The sequence below is a fragment of the Brugia malayi genome (assembly GCF_000002995.4).
Source record: "Brugia malayi strain FR3 genome assembly, contig: Bm_v4_Chr3_scaffold_001, whole genome shotgun sequence".
NCBI lineage: Eukaryota > Metazoa > Nematoda > Chromadorea > Rhabditida > Onchocercidae > Brugia > Brugia malayi.
The window spans coordinates 10,419,804-10,434,702 of NW_025062477.1; the positions used below are offsets into that span (position 1 = coordinate 10,419,804).

Below are 14,899 nucleotides of genomic sequence, written 5' to 3' on the forward strand. Positions count from 1 at the left end.
TATACCCATCCCATCGCACATTAATATAATTTTAAATTTAGAATGTCAACATTCGCTTCTCGATGAAATTATCCATTTCAACTAAATCCTTTTTGCTACTGTCCTTGAAATTATTCTCTGCTTTTCGCTGAAATTTGCTCATCACAGTGCCTTTAATACGACATTCATCTATTTGAGAAAGGAATTATTCATTCCCTAATTATCGTTGAGCCAATTTATTATAGTAATCAAAAAGTGGAAAAGGCTACATTTGTTACAAAATATAAATTAAATTATTATTATACTACAAAAAAATTATTTAAAATATATTAACTCAAAAACTCAAATAAAAAATATCATTTCAGATAAAAATTACTCAATTATTTTTCATTACTTCAAAATGAAAAGTTAAACTTTCTCTATTCAAACTATCAACAGTTACTTCAAATTTAATCATTATTGTAAAGTTTAGTATATTTTCATCTTCTATTGGTGCTATAATTATTTGATTTGAAAAAAAAAAAGGAAGAGAGAAAAGTTGATTTTAAAAAATTTATAAAATGAAAATTATTTAACCATGTAGCAATATTACAAATAAATAAATCTTATTTTAATATATAAATTTAAATAAGATAATAGATGATAAATTAAAGAAGAATTCAAATGAGAGGAAATTGAAATTAGTAAATAAACCATTTTTTTTTTTGGTGGGGAGAGGGAGAGGTAAAAAATACATAAATTAAAAGAGAGTAAAATACACATTGTAAAAATATACATTATCACTTATCAATGCATAATAAATATACATTAAACATAAATGTGATAATAAAAATAAGTACAAATAAAATTTTTATTTTATATTTAAATTTGTTGTAAATTTAACATAAACTTTTGTGTACTGTAGCAATTAGCCATGTAGCAAATAGAAATTTGTGAAAAATTTAAATATTTCAAGAAAATGTTTACTGTATAATCTTCCAAATTAAAAAAAAAAAAAAAATTAACTAATTAAAACCAAAAATAATTGTTTACATTCATAATTATACAATTTTAGCAAATTTATAGATCTGTAAAATTATTTTAATTTTTTTAATAATATGAAAAAAAAAAAAAAAAATTATGCATTGAATGAAATAAAGGGGAAAGAAAGAAAGGAAAAGATGTATCATTTTTTAATGTTAAAGAAAAAATAAATGGGAAAAGATTTGTACTACTGATAATACTGATAGTAGTAGGAAAGATTAGATGAATGTTATCAGATTAATATGAGATGATAAATAAATGATAAACATTTGTGAAATGAAAGAATGATAAGAAGAGGAAATGTGATAAATGAATAAAATTTATATTGCTAACATTTCAACCAGCATTACATCTATTATTTGTTTATATTTACAACAACAATTTATCATTTGCATTTATTTACAACAAATTGTATAGTAAACAATTAATAATAATTATATAGCAATTGTAAGAAAAAACAATAATAAATCAGTTGATGGTTAGTGATAAGTCACAAATAATCAATTATTGATAAGTTATACGGTACTTTTTACTCTTTAGTGATACTTCAAATGTTTGTAATTGTATTGGAAGTGATAAATGTTATTGTTATCATTATTTCACGCTTTCGTATTTTAATAATTTTGTAGTGGGGAATAGTAATTACAGTGATATTATATTGATGTGATAAGTAAATAGTAGTGATAAGACAATGATAGCAAGGTGATTAGCAGCTAATAAAACAATAAGCATCTGATATGAATGATGGTGATTAGCAAGGTGGCTGTGATAAGAGAGAATTAAAATAAAAAGTAAAAACAAAAAAGTTAAGAAACAAATAAATGATTTTAATTTATTGATATCTCTGTTAATATTAGTTTTTTTTTTTTTTTAAGTTGAATTATTTATTTAATTCAGAAGTGATAATCAAAGATAAATTGGTTAAATGGTAAAATTAATATTTGTCATTTTACAAATGAATTCATTATATGGAATTAAATTCTAATTATTTAATTCAACAAAATTTTAGAATAGAAGTAAGCATTACTAAAAAAAAAAAAAAAAAAAAAAATTCATTTCTTAATTTTTTTTTTTCGCAATATCAAAGTTTTATTTTTTTTTATTTTTAATTCTTACATTTATCAAAATAATTAAAATGAATTACATGCTAATCGATCATACAACCCAATACAATATTCTTGCCTACCCATTTCACATTTTTCCCCGTCTATCATCCCTTCATTTCTACCCTCCCGGGGTTCATCATCATTCGTTTGCGTATGTCATTTTGCTGTTTGATGATAATGATGGGCGGCGATTTTCGAGGTGACAATTCATATTTCTACCAAGGTCTCTCTTCTTTTGCTACCACTTCTTCTATTTCCCATACATTTCCACTCCTGATTTACTCGATCTGGCTCATCTACCGGTGTCTCTACCTGCCCGACTTCTCGTTATCGTTATCGTTATTATCCTCGTCACCACTGTCATCGTTGTTGTCCTCCTTCCTCTTCCCCCTTCCTCCTCCTTCTTCTCCTCCTGTTTTCAGCTTTTCAACAATTCATATTTACATCCATAATGACAGCGGGGAAAGGCAATAAGATGTTTATCTATACCCCTCCCTTTGTCACCCCCCCCCCCTCCTCTCCCCCTCCCTTTCCATCCCTATTTCCTCTCCCTGTCATTCTTCATTCATTTTACTATCAACAAAACATTTTACAGTTGAAGAAGGTAGTTGAGAGAGAATAGGAATGGGATTAAATCCGTAACAGGTATTCATTGAAATGCTATTGTAGTACAAATATCTATCATTTTTGAATGCCTTCTCCCTCTCTCCCTCTCTCTCTCTGTCCCTCTCTCTCTTCTAAATTTCTCTCTCCTCTTCGATTCTTCCCTTCGAGCTGATTTAGCAGCTGTCTCGAAATTGAATTGGCAGAAGAAATAAATTTGCATACCAATGATGTATCAGTCCTTTGCCATCCTCTTTTTCTTCCTTTTCCATTTACATTGCAATGTTTGCCATTTGTCATACGATTTTATTGCATAAATTTAAAGTTAATTATTTATTTCAATTTTTATTTATTTATTAATATTATTATTATTTCCGTTTTAAAATTTATTTCATTTTTAATTATTTATTTTTTTTTATTTCAGTCAATAATTTCATATTAAATTTCTCTCTCTCTCTTTTTCACTTTTATTAAAAATTTAATAATGATAATAAATAGGTAAACACAAAAAACGTAAACTTAATATATTATAAATAAAAGGAAAAAAAAAAAGTTATTTTAACTGTGAACAATAAATATTAATAAAAGTAAATAAAATCAAATGGTAATAAAATTATATGAAATTAAATTGAATTATTAGAATTAACAGATGCAGCAGGTAAATGCATACTTTTATTAATTAATGCATTGATAGTATTTCCACTTTTTAATTTTATCTATCATAAAAAAAAATTATTATTAGGTTAAAATTTAATTAATTAAATCTTAAAAAGCATAAAAAATAGCCAAAAAAAAAAATATTTATTTTTCAAAATATATTTAATATTTATTATAAATGGGATATTATCTTAACACTCATTCAATTTCTTATCATTTCTTCTCCTTTTTTTTTCTCTTTTTCATATCTTTTCTTTTGTTTATTAAACAAAATTTTTGAAGTGAAAAATTTATGATTTATTACTTTTTTTTTGAATCAGAATCAGAGCAAAAAAAAATGAATGAATAATATTTGTATAAAAACAAACGAATTAATATTTGATAATACCATCTATTAGTAGGGAATAACAAAGAGTAATTAATATGATTGATGGAGAAAATAGTTGGAATTATTTGCTACCCAAAATTTGTTGTTACTATTTGATAAATGGATGTGAAAATCGTTAATAATGATATTAATTATCAGTTTGTATCATCATCTTGTATCAGTAATGCTGATGACAGATTGAAAGGGAGAGAGAGAGAGAGAGAGAAGAGAGAGAGAGAGGTACTAACTTTTGAAAATTTTAGATTTATCATTAATTTTTACTATTTAAAAAAAAAAAAAAAAAGAAAAAAACAGTAGAATGCAAAATTATGAAGAAATTTTATCCATAATATAGCAATATGTGAAATTAACAATAATTCAAATTTCATTTGCTAATATTTAGTTAAAATTTTAATTAAAGTTTTAAAATCTTTCTTCATGAAAAATCAAAATGTCTATTTTAAATGATTTATTTTCATTCTTTTAATTAAAAATAATTTCTATTTTTAATTTTTTCTATCTGTTATAGTTTTTTTCATCGTGTTTAAATGAAATTAATGCTTAATTGTTTAAATATGCTATGAATAAAAAAGTTTAAATTATTCTTTGCACTCATTTCAGATCTCACAAAACGTAACGTAAACGTATGGATGTCGTCCGTAGTCTGTTACGAGCGGTCACACCGTTACCTGACGGTGACACGGCTGATCGTATAAATTATTGCTTTTCCACCACTCTTTTAGTCATTCTATCAGCATTTATTTCTGGATGGAGGTTTAAACATTTCATTAGATAATAAATAAAATTAATAAAATTAAATTTCAAAAAAAAAATATATATATATAAAATTTATAAATAAAATTATAATTTATATGCTTAATTTTGAACGTAAATTCACGTAAATCTAATTCAGTCGTTTTCTTTTTTTAGCCTTTTTTTTCTTAATTTATTGAATAATTGATTACGAAAAAAAAAGTAAAAATTTTTTTATTTTAAATGTTTAAAATAAAAATATTTTACTGAAACAAAAAAAAAAAAAAGAAAAAAAGTGATATTATGGGAACGAATGATTAAATATATTTATGATTAAGCAAATGTTTTTGCTCTTTCTTTTTGTTTTATTTTACTTTGATTTTACTGAGAGAAAAAAAAAAACGAAAACGAAGGAAACATTTAATTTGAAATTTTATAAATTTTTAGAACTGTTAAATTGATCGATTACTATCGTTGAATTTGAATGATTATTCAAATTAGTTCAATTTTTATTTTATCATTTGTCAAAAATTAGCTTAAATCAATGCTAAATTCTTCTTTCTGTGCTTCTAATTTATCAATTTTATTACATATCAATCAATTGAGAAAAACATTTATTTTGTAAAATTTTTTAAAAAAAAATATTGAAATTCAAAAATGAATAATTGAGAATAAAAAGGAAAAAAAAAATTATTAAATTTATATTAGAATTATTGCGATAAAATTTGTTAACATTCAAAAATTTAGTAATTGAATTTTTCACAAATTTTTTTTTTTCAAGGAATTTATTTATAAAACGTATAATTTATAAATAAATTTCTTCGCCTATTTTTTCAAATTTTAAACTTTAATTTCTTAGCTTTTTCTTGCTTTTTTAAAAAATTTTAATGTGTAACTTTAATTAATTCACTATAATTTAAAGATGACAAAAATTTAATTTCGTCTTAAAATTTAAAATGAAATTAATAATTTACTACTAATGGAATTTTTTCTTTTCTTTTTTGTTGTTGTAAAATAAATTCTAATTTTCTATGCTCGAAAGAAATACTTCAAATTTGATAGTTTTTATTTTTCAGCTTATATTATCATCACTAAACATATAAATTATATTAAACTTTACTAATCTTTACTTAACTTATTTCATTTTACTTATTCTAATTTATTGCTACGAGTTAATTATTACTCTTAAATTTTTCAATAACTCATATATTCTATCTTTTTTTTTTTTACTTTTTTACCAAAATTTTTTGATAAATTTTGTGAAATTTTCAAAAAATTTTTGCATAGAAAGAATATGTCAAAAATTTAATTAATATTAGTCCTTCCATTCTATTATTATTTTTTTTTTCATTAACTAAAAAATAACTTTGTTTAAATATGAATGAAAATTTTTTATTATTCTTAAATTTTAATTTTGAGAAGTGAGTAAATATTTGAAAAAATATTATATCAACGTTTTTTTTTTTCTTTTTTGTTTTCCTTCCGCTAATATCATTGTAAACAATTTTTGAAAAGTATCAATGTAAACATAAAATTGAAAACAAAGAGTTTAAAGTATAAATATTATTTTGCAAACAGTTCATAGAATATATTTTTTACCATATTCTCTACTTGCATATAATATTTTAAAATTTTGCAAAATTAAAATTATTAAATTAATCATTACTGTTTTATTTTTACATGCAAATTTTTCCAAATTTTATGTTCATTTTTAAATTTAATTTTTTTTAAATTTTCTCATACAAAAGTATATTTACTTATACTTACTGCAAAAAAAAAAAAAAAAAAAAAAAAAAAAAAAAAAAAAAAAAACAATGTTTGCTTATATTTTTATATACGTAAATTTTTTTTTTTTTTTTTTGTTCATTTTAAAGAATTTTTTAATTTCATATTTGTTTACAGTGATAATTTATTTCAGCTTTGTTGGCTCACCAATACAATGTTGGTTTCCAGCATATTACCGAGGTAGGTATTTTATAATTTTCTAATGTCATTCAATTATTTGGGTTAATTTTCAAATTTGAATATTAAATAAATTATTGAATTTTATTTAAAGAGTTTTTTTCACTTTTTTTTTTCTTTTGTTTTATCCATTTTTTGCATTTCATTTAAGTTTCATTTATTACGTTGTAAGATAGTATTTATTATTACTGTATAAATTATTATAATTTTAGTATCTATGAAATTTAAGTATTTGAGTAAATAAAAAACTTATATATTATTACTTGTAATTACTCTTCGTAATAATACATTAAAATATTATATCAATCATTAGCAGAAAGCATCTCTGTGCATGGATATTATTAATTTATTTTAAAATTAATTATTATTAATTTCAATACTTTAATTATAAAATAATAATAATTATTATTAAAAACAGTAAATGCTAAAATTTTTTTCATCAAATTATCCATGAATAATTTTAATTAATTTCAAAATTTAATGAATATTTTTTAGGTTGGTGGATTGAGTATGCATTAGATTATTGTTTTATACAAAATACTTATTTCATACCGTTTACCGATGTTGTTCCGGATAATTACTGGGATATTGCGGAACATGTAATTCCGGTACCAAAAAATATCACTCAGCGTCAGGATCGTTTAATTGGTAAGGAATGCTTTTCCGGTTGATATATTATTATTTATTAATTTAAAATTAAAATTATAGAAATTATTAAGAGGAATATTTCAATGCATTTTATTTATTTTTGTTTGTTTAAATTATATAGAAAGAAAAGTTTATTACTCAGTAATTAATCTATAAATTTTAATTTAATTTAGCATAAAGTAATTTAATGCACACTAATTAATATATATTTTAAATTAATATATACTATGAATAATTAATAGGAAAATGATAAGAGATTGATAAATGAAAAGTAGTAATTAACAAAACAAACGATAGTTTAGGAAGAAATAATTATTTAATTGAAACAGTCAGTAGTAAGTAATAGGTAAGTAAACATAAGTTAATTTAGAAACAAAAAAAAATAATTTATAGAAAAGTATACAATTAGTCAAATATTAAATACTTTGTATGCAAAAAAACAATAATCATTTAAAAAATAAATAAATTTTTAAAGTATTATTTATTAATTTATATTGCTCTACCCTGTTATTTATTATTAATTTATGCTTAAAAGAGGAAAAAAATGAGCAGACAAATTTGAAAAATAAAATTTTGATTATTAAAACATCAAATATTATTTGTTAACTAAAAAAAAATTTCAGGTTATTATCAATGGGTACCATTTATTCTTGCTTTTCAAGCTTTTTTATTTTATTTACCGGTTGTTATGTGGCGTACAATTTACGCTACCGTAGGTAATTCTACCGTAATTATTTTTTATTTTTGAAAAAAAAAAAATTTAATTTTATGTTAATTCATTTTATTCATTTATTTTATCACATTTTGATTACTTTTACAAATAAAAATAATCATTAAATGCATTAACAAAGTAAAAGTATATGATAAATAAACAAGTTAATTTTTTTATTAAAATTTATCTTTCCATTGAAAATCAATAAATAATATTTACACAAATAATATAGCTATTTTATAAAATCAACAGAGATAAGTTAATAAGTTAAAAAATTATAAATGCAGTTAAGATGTCTTCAGCTTATTAAAAATATGCTATTAATTAATTATTATTGTTATAAAAAATAAATTATTAAAATTCCATATAATTTGATATATAAATAATGAATCTCATTTAGATTGTATTTTATCAATGAATAAATAAATTTTGTGATTTTTTTTTTTTTTAAATTTTGTAACTTTTAATTTTTTATTAACTTTTTTTTTTCGATTTTTTAATAAAATGCAGTCTATATGGGATCAATCACTAAATATATATATATATATAAAATGAATTTAAAAAAAAAAAAAAATGAAAATAAATAAATTTTTAGTTTATCGGAATTTTTATTGTTTTAAAATTTTTCAACGTTTCTTTTTTTCTTTTTCTTTTTCTTTAGCATAATAAAAATTAAAATAATAAAAATTTATATAATTTTTTATACGAATTAAATTATGGTAAAATTTTAAGTAAATGAATTTTTTTTTTTTTTTAAAAAAAAATTTGAATAGAAAAATTAAATTATAGGAATAAAAGTAGGCGTAATTTGTGATACATGTAGCATTCGATCAAATATGATCGCTAAAGATCGATTAAGAAATTTGGAAAAAGTTGCATCATTTTTGGCATATGAACGAGACATACATTCATCATTGAATGGTAAAAAGCATCATCATTTATCATCTGGTCGTTTTCTTATCAGTGCATATTTGGTTAATCTTTTATTTATTTATTTGTTTATTTACTTATTTATTTGTTTACTTATTTATTTGTTTGTTTACTTATTTATTTATTCATTTACTTATCAAAATTTATTTAATAAAATTAATTTAATGATTATAAAGTAGTGAAAAAGAAAAAAAAAAAAATAAATCATTTTTTTTTTTTTTTTTCATACTACTGTAATTGAAATTTTTCATCATTTATTATTTTGAATAATTTATATAAATAATACTGTATTGCTTTTAATTGAAATTTAAAATTTTATTACATAAATAAATTTTGATACAATTTACTATTGCCAAATTATATTGAAAATAATAATATTAAAATTTAAATTAAGGAAAAATTTGATTAAAATTGTGATATATTAAAATTTAATGTTATATATATGTGTATGAAAATTTGATGTTTTTTTTTTTTTTTTTAAATTTGAAAACTTAAAAAAGCTTAAAGATACATACATACATACACACACATACACATAGGTCATTTGCTTAGTGTTTTATAAGACGTTGACCTTTAACCTTATGAAAAATTGAATACAAAAATATTTCATTTGTTTAACAATTAGCTAATTTATAGTTGATGAAATTGCTATATGCTCTAAATGCATTGTTACAATTTTGGATAATCAAAAAGCTTTTGGGTGTTGAAAGTATCTGGTGGGGCGCTCAGGTATTCGATGATTTAATTCATGGCCTAGAATGGCCACAAACTGGTAATTTCCCGCGTGTTACATTATGTGATTTCGCGGTATGCTACTACTACTATTTTTTTTTTTTTTTTTAAAAAAAAAATTTAAATTTAAATTTCAAATATTTTTTTTTTAATTTTTTCAATAAATTTTTTTTCCAGTTTTTTTATTTTGCTTTAAAATATAATTATTAAAATTGTAGTGAAAGTGAAAAATACAAATTATAATTTTCAATTATTCTTTCTTAAATTTTAACATTTTTTTTTCTCTTTTGGCTTAATTAATTGATTAGCAAATTAATTTTAATCAAAATTTCCAACTTAGAAGTGAATTAAATGATAAACGAAATTTAAAGTTAAAATTTGAAAATTTAAAGGTACGTGTACTTGGTAATCTTCATCGACATACTGTACAGTGTGTTTTAATGATTAATATGTTTAATGAAAAGATATTTTTATTTTTATGGTTTTGGTTACTTATCATTTCTACTATAAGGTAAAGTTATTATATTATAGCAATTTTATCTTTTATCACTAATCAGATATCAGTTAATTTTATCACTTTTTTTTTAATCAATTAAGGTAATAATTATATGTAAGAGAATATTTTATCATAGAATAAACTTTTGCTATTATCATAATTAATATAATTTTTTTTTTTTTCAATAAAAAGAATAAAAAAAAATTATGTTTAAATTAAATTTTACAATAATTTTTTCAAATGAAATATATTAATTTTGAGAATAAATTATTTTTAATATATAAATTTTCATTTCAGTGTTATAAGTTTTTTAAAATGGTTATTTGCAAGTTTTATGAATGGTTCTGGTCGAGAAATGATTGGCATTTATCTTGAAAAGGTTTTATTCTTTTCTTTCTTGGACCTAAAAAAAACTTTTTTTTTTCTCAGTGAAAAAATTAAACATTTGAAAATTTAATCATAATGTATGTAACATTTGCAGTTTGTTATGTTATATTTTACATTTATTACATTTTCATTTTTGTACAAGAAATCTAAAAAGTTTTCTTTCATTTTTTTTTTTTTTCACTAATTTAGAATTTTCAATTTTTTTTTTGTTTTAAATTTAAAATATCATAGTTAAATTAAAATGTAATTTTTTTTTGTTTTAAATTTAAAATATTATAGTTAAATTAAAATGTAATTTTTTTTTGTTTTAAATTTAAAATATTATAGTTAAATTAAAATGTAATTTTTTTTTGTTTTAAATTTTTAGATTGATCCAGCAATTGCTCATACAACACGTCTTCGTGCTTTAATTGATGAATTTATTGTTGAAAAACTTCGTCCAGATGGTGTATTCCTGTTACAACTCGTAAAAGATAATTCAGGTGATATTGTCACCTGTGAATTGATCGCGACACTTTGGCGGCGTTTTCTTGCAAATCGTACAAATCCGCCACCATATACAGAACCATTATTATCTGATAAAGCAAAAATTCGCACTCATGAAAGCGGATTATAGTATCATTTGTGCATTATCAATAATTGATCTATTTTTAATGATATTGCAAATTTAAAAATACTGGCGCATATTGCATTTGCGCTTATTTTATTCTATTTTTTATTCAAATTAAAATGATACAATTAATTAATTAATTAATTTTTGATGTGTAAAATTTAGAAGAAGAAGAAGAAGAAATGCTAATTAATTTAGCATTTAGAATATTTGATTTTTCTTTATAAAAATTTAATTGAAAATGCAAATAAAGCATTAATTAATTAAAGTTATTTCAAATTCGTTTATTTAAAACAATGAATTTTAAAATTTATTTGAGCAAGATTTGAAGAAAAATTTAAGTAAAGAAATTGATAATCAAATTTGATTATAAACTTTTTAAATTCTAATTAAATTTTAATTTTTAAAAAAATTTTTTTTTAATTTTAATTAAACCTTTTTCTAAAGTGTATCTAGGAAATGGCATATGCTTTACTATTTGTTATTTGTATTGTATTATAAATTTTGCAGCAAATTTCATTTGTTTTTTTTTTTTTTTTTTTCAAATTTTATAATTTGTATTATCTCATTGATAAGTTGCATAATTGCAAATAAAAATTTATCATTTTAATCAATCGTTTATCAATTTTTATTTTTCATACAGATAACGTGTTGCTATTGAAATACACGGAAAAACAAATACTTTTCTTCTTTCTTTTTATTTTTTATTTTTTTTCAATAAAATAGAAATTTAAAAAAAAAGAAATTCCAATTTTGACTTTTTTTTATTTAAAAAAAAAAAAAGAAATTTCAATTTTGATTTTTCTTTTTTTTTATTTTATGCTACTTAAAAAAGTTTCAACAGTAAATATTATCTCAATAATATTTTATTTCTTATTCATACTTGTATAAAAATAACAATCATTATTTTATTTTCAATTTTTATTGTTCAAAAACAAAAAAAAAATAACGAATGTAAACATTAGTAGAGGGAAAAAAATAAAAAATTATTTACAAATTGATAGATAGCATTAAAAAGCTTTTAGTGAGATAAAATATTTTTCGAGATGAGTAATAATATAATGGAAAAGTGAATGTATTTTGTTTCTTTTTTTTTAAAAAAAAAGAAAAATATGATCGAATTTACTTTTATTCATTTCATTTTTTGCATTTTTAAATTCAAATATTGTTAATATTATTTATGATTTTCAGAAAAAATTATAATTTTCAGCTTTTTTTTGTTTCCTTTGACTCATAAATTTCAAAATTTTCGTTTTTTTTTTTTCTTATCCTTTTGAATTGATATATAATTTATTATTTTATAATATGAAATGTTAATTTTAAAATTTTCTTGTCAATTTTTGATTCTTCAATAACTTCTCTATTTGTTTATTTAGAGTTACTTAATTTAATATATTTTAAATATTTTAAATGTGAAATGCTAATTTCTTTCTTTTTTCATTCATTCATAAAATTTGTAATAAATAAAACGAAAATTCCTCACAAATTGCAATATTATATTATTCATTAAAAATTTTCCATTCATTTTTAAATTTAGATGATTAAATTTTTAAAATAATAATTTTGAGTTATAAAACATTTTGAAATATAATTTATCATATTTTTTAATATCAAATATCAAAACAAATTTTCCCATCCCATAATGTAAAATTACCATTAAATTTGCGCATATATTTCATGGGAAAAGTAACATTATTATTGTAAGCATCATTAAATTTTAATAAAAGTTAATTTTATTTTGAAATTAAAATTTTTTTTAGCTACTTTAACATTTATCATATCAATTATCATATTATCTCTCTCTTCTCTTTCTCTCTCTCTCTCTCTCTCTCTATTGTTCAGATTACTTTTTAATCCTTTATTAATCATATATAATTTTGCAAAAATAATTAATAAATATATCATTTTTCACTTTTTTTTTTTTTCAAACAATTCAGTGCTCTTTTATTTTTTTCTTTTTTTCTCTTTTTTTATTTATTAAATATTATCTTATTTCATTCATACAAAATTTAATTCATATATTAAATTAAAAATTGAATTAGAAAAATTTTTTATCTTTTTTAATATTTAATTGATACATTAATTTACATTTTGTAGAACTCTAAAAAAATAATAACGAATAGAATGAAAATATTAAAAATTTAAAATTTTAGTCTTATATTCTAATTAAATTATTTAATTAGTATTTAAATACTACACTCCATTATTTATTATTCGTACTGTAATTCTTTTTTTTTTAGTAGCAACAAATTCATTTAAAGTAATTTATTGTAAAGATTTTTTTTTTTTTTTTAATTAAAAAATTAGGTAGGAATTTTAATTTCAAATAATAATTACTGATTTTTTCTATTTACTTATCTATCATTTAGTCATTCTTGCACTTGTGCATGTGAGAATTTTGTGAATATAAAATAGGAATAAAAATGGAAATTAATAGGAAATGGAAAAAAATGAAAATCATAAATTTAAAAATTTAATCTCAAAACGTAAATTAATGTATTTCTATTGGGAAATTTTTTTTAAATATTTCAATCTTCATCATTATTATCATTATTCTTATCAGTATTCTTATCATATTTGAATGAAGCATGCTAGCTTAATAATTACTTAGCTATTTTTTTTTTTTCAAATGAATTTCATCAAAACGATTAATTGATTAAATGCAAAATGAATAATTATTAGAAATGGAAAATAAAAATACTTAAAATCCTTTCTATCAATAAGTTAAAATACATTGCTTTTTTTTTCGTAATTTTCAAAAATTTTAATTTGTCGAATTATAATTGATAATTTTTTTTTTTTTTTTTTTTGATGGATTATGTTAATTTTGATTAACTTTAAATTCATTATTCCAGATTATCTGATATCTATTAGTAAACTACCAGTAACTAATACTTCGCTATTTTACTATTTATATTATTATTATTTATTATTATTATTGTTATTATTATTATTATTATTATTATTATTATTATTCATTATTATAGCAATAGATAATTTTAAAATTTGGTTTAATTTATTCCATATCTCATCTAAAAATCAATTACATTTTGCCTTTTTTATTTTTTAATTTCAATTTTAAAAACTGGTTTTTATATATTAAATGAATGTTTGTTGATTTTTGATGCATTAATTTGATTTATTACAGTCACAAATTTGTCAACAGCAAACATTGGTACAAAGATAAAATTTCTTATTGTCATTTGTAATTTAAAGTTTTTAAATTGAATTTAAGTATTTTCAAATTTTTTCTTTTTGAATTTACTAAAGGAATTCCTTTAGCTCAAAGAATAATTTGAGAATTTAATAAATTTGAATTTAACATTTTTTGTTAATACTAAAATATTAGTGTAAAGAAACAGTGAAGATTTGATTTATTTATTTATTTATTTTTTTTTTTTTTTTAAAGAGATTTAATTTTTTATTAAAATTTATTTATTTATTTTTATCACTTATATTCTCATTTCATTAATCTTTAAATATTATTTAAACACAGAAATCAAAATATTTTGAAATTTTTGCAGCAAACTTTTTTGTAATTTTCTTTTTCTCTCTCTCTCTCTCTCTGTCTAAACTTTTTATTGCAAAAAGATAGAAAAAAAAAAAAAAAAACTTTCCGAAAAACTTTTTAATCGGTAGAAAATTTTGAAAAATTTCTTCAACAACTTTCATTATTACAATTAGTGGTTGTTACATTTTTTTTTTTGTAAATATTAAGATAAATCTTTGTTAGAAGAGAAGGGGAAGCCACAACTGTGACAACGAGGTGACAACAAGAAAAAGAAGTAATTAATGAGAATGTTGTTGTAATGTTTGTTTCCTTGTTTTTCTTTTTTTTTTTTTTTTAAGTATATCGTTTATTCTGGAAATTTAAATTAATAATAATATAATCTTTTTAAAACAAATTTAATTATGCAAAAATTTTTGCGACAAA

At 19.9% G+C, this 14,899-nt stretch overlaps 1 protein-coding gene across 1 annotated transcript; it reads left to right on the forward strand.

The window, feature by feature from the left end:
* Positions 1-4,381: 4,381 nt before the first annotated feature.
* Bma-inx-12 (Uncharacterized protein) lies at positions 4,382-10,971 on the forward strand (the record flags this gene model as incomplete). Its single annotated transcript, XM_043080763.1, has 9 exons — positions 4,382-4,509; positions 6,407-6,453; positions 6,946-7,098; positions 7,722-7,814; positions 8,600-8,784; positions 9,377-9,547; positions 9,865-9,983; positions 10,266-10,347; positions 10,723-10,971. The coding sequence occupies 9 exons, from the start codon at positions 4,382-4,384 to the stop codon at positions 10,969-10,971; spliced, it is 1,227 nt and encodes a 408-aa protein (XP_042936697.1).
* Between the last annotated feature and the right edge of the window lie 3,928 nt (positions 10,972-14,899).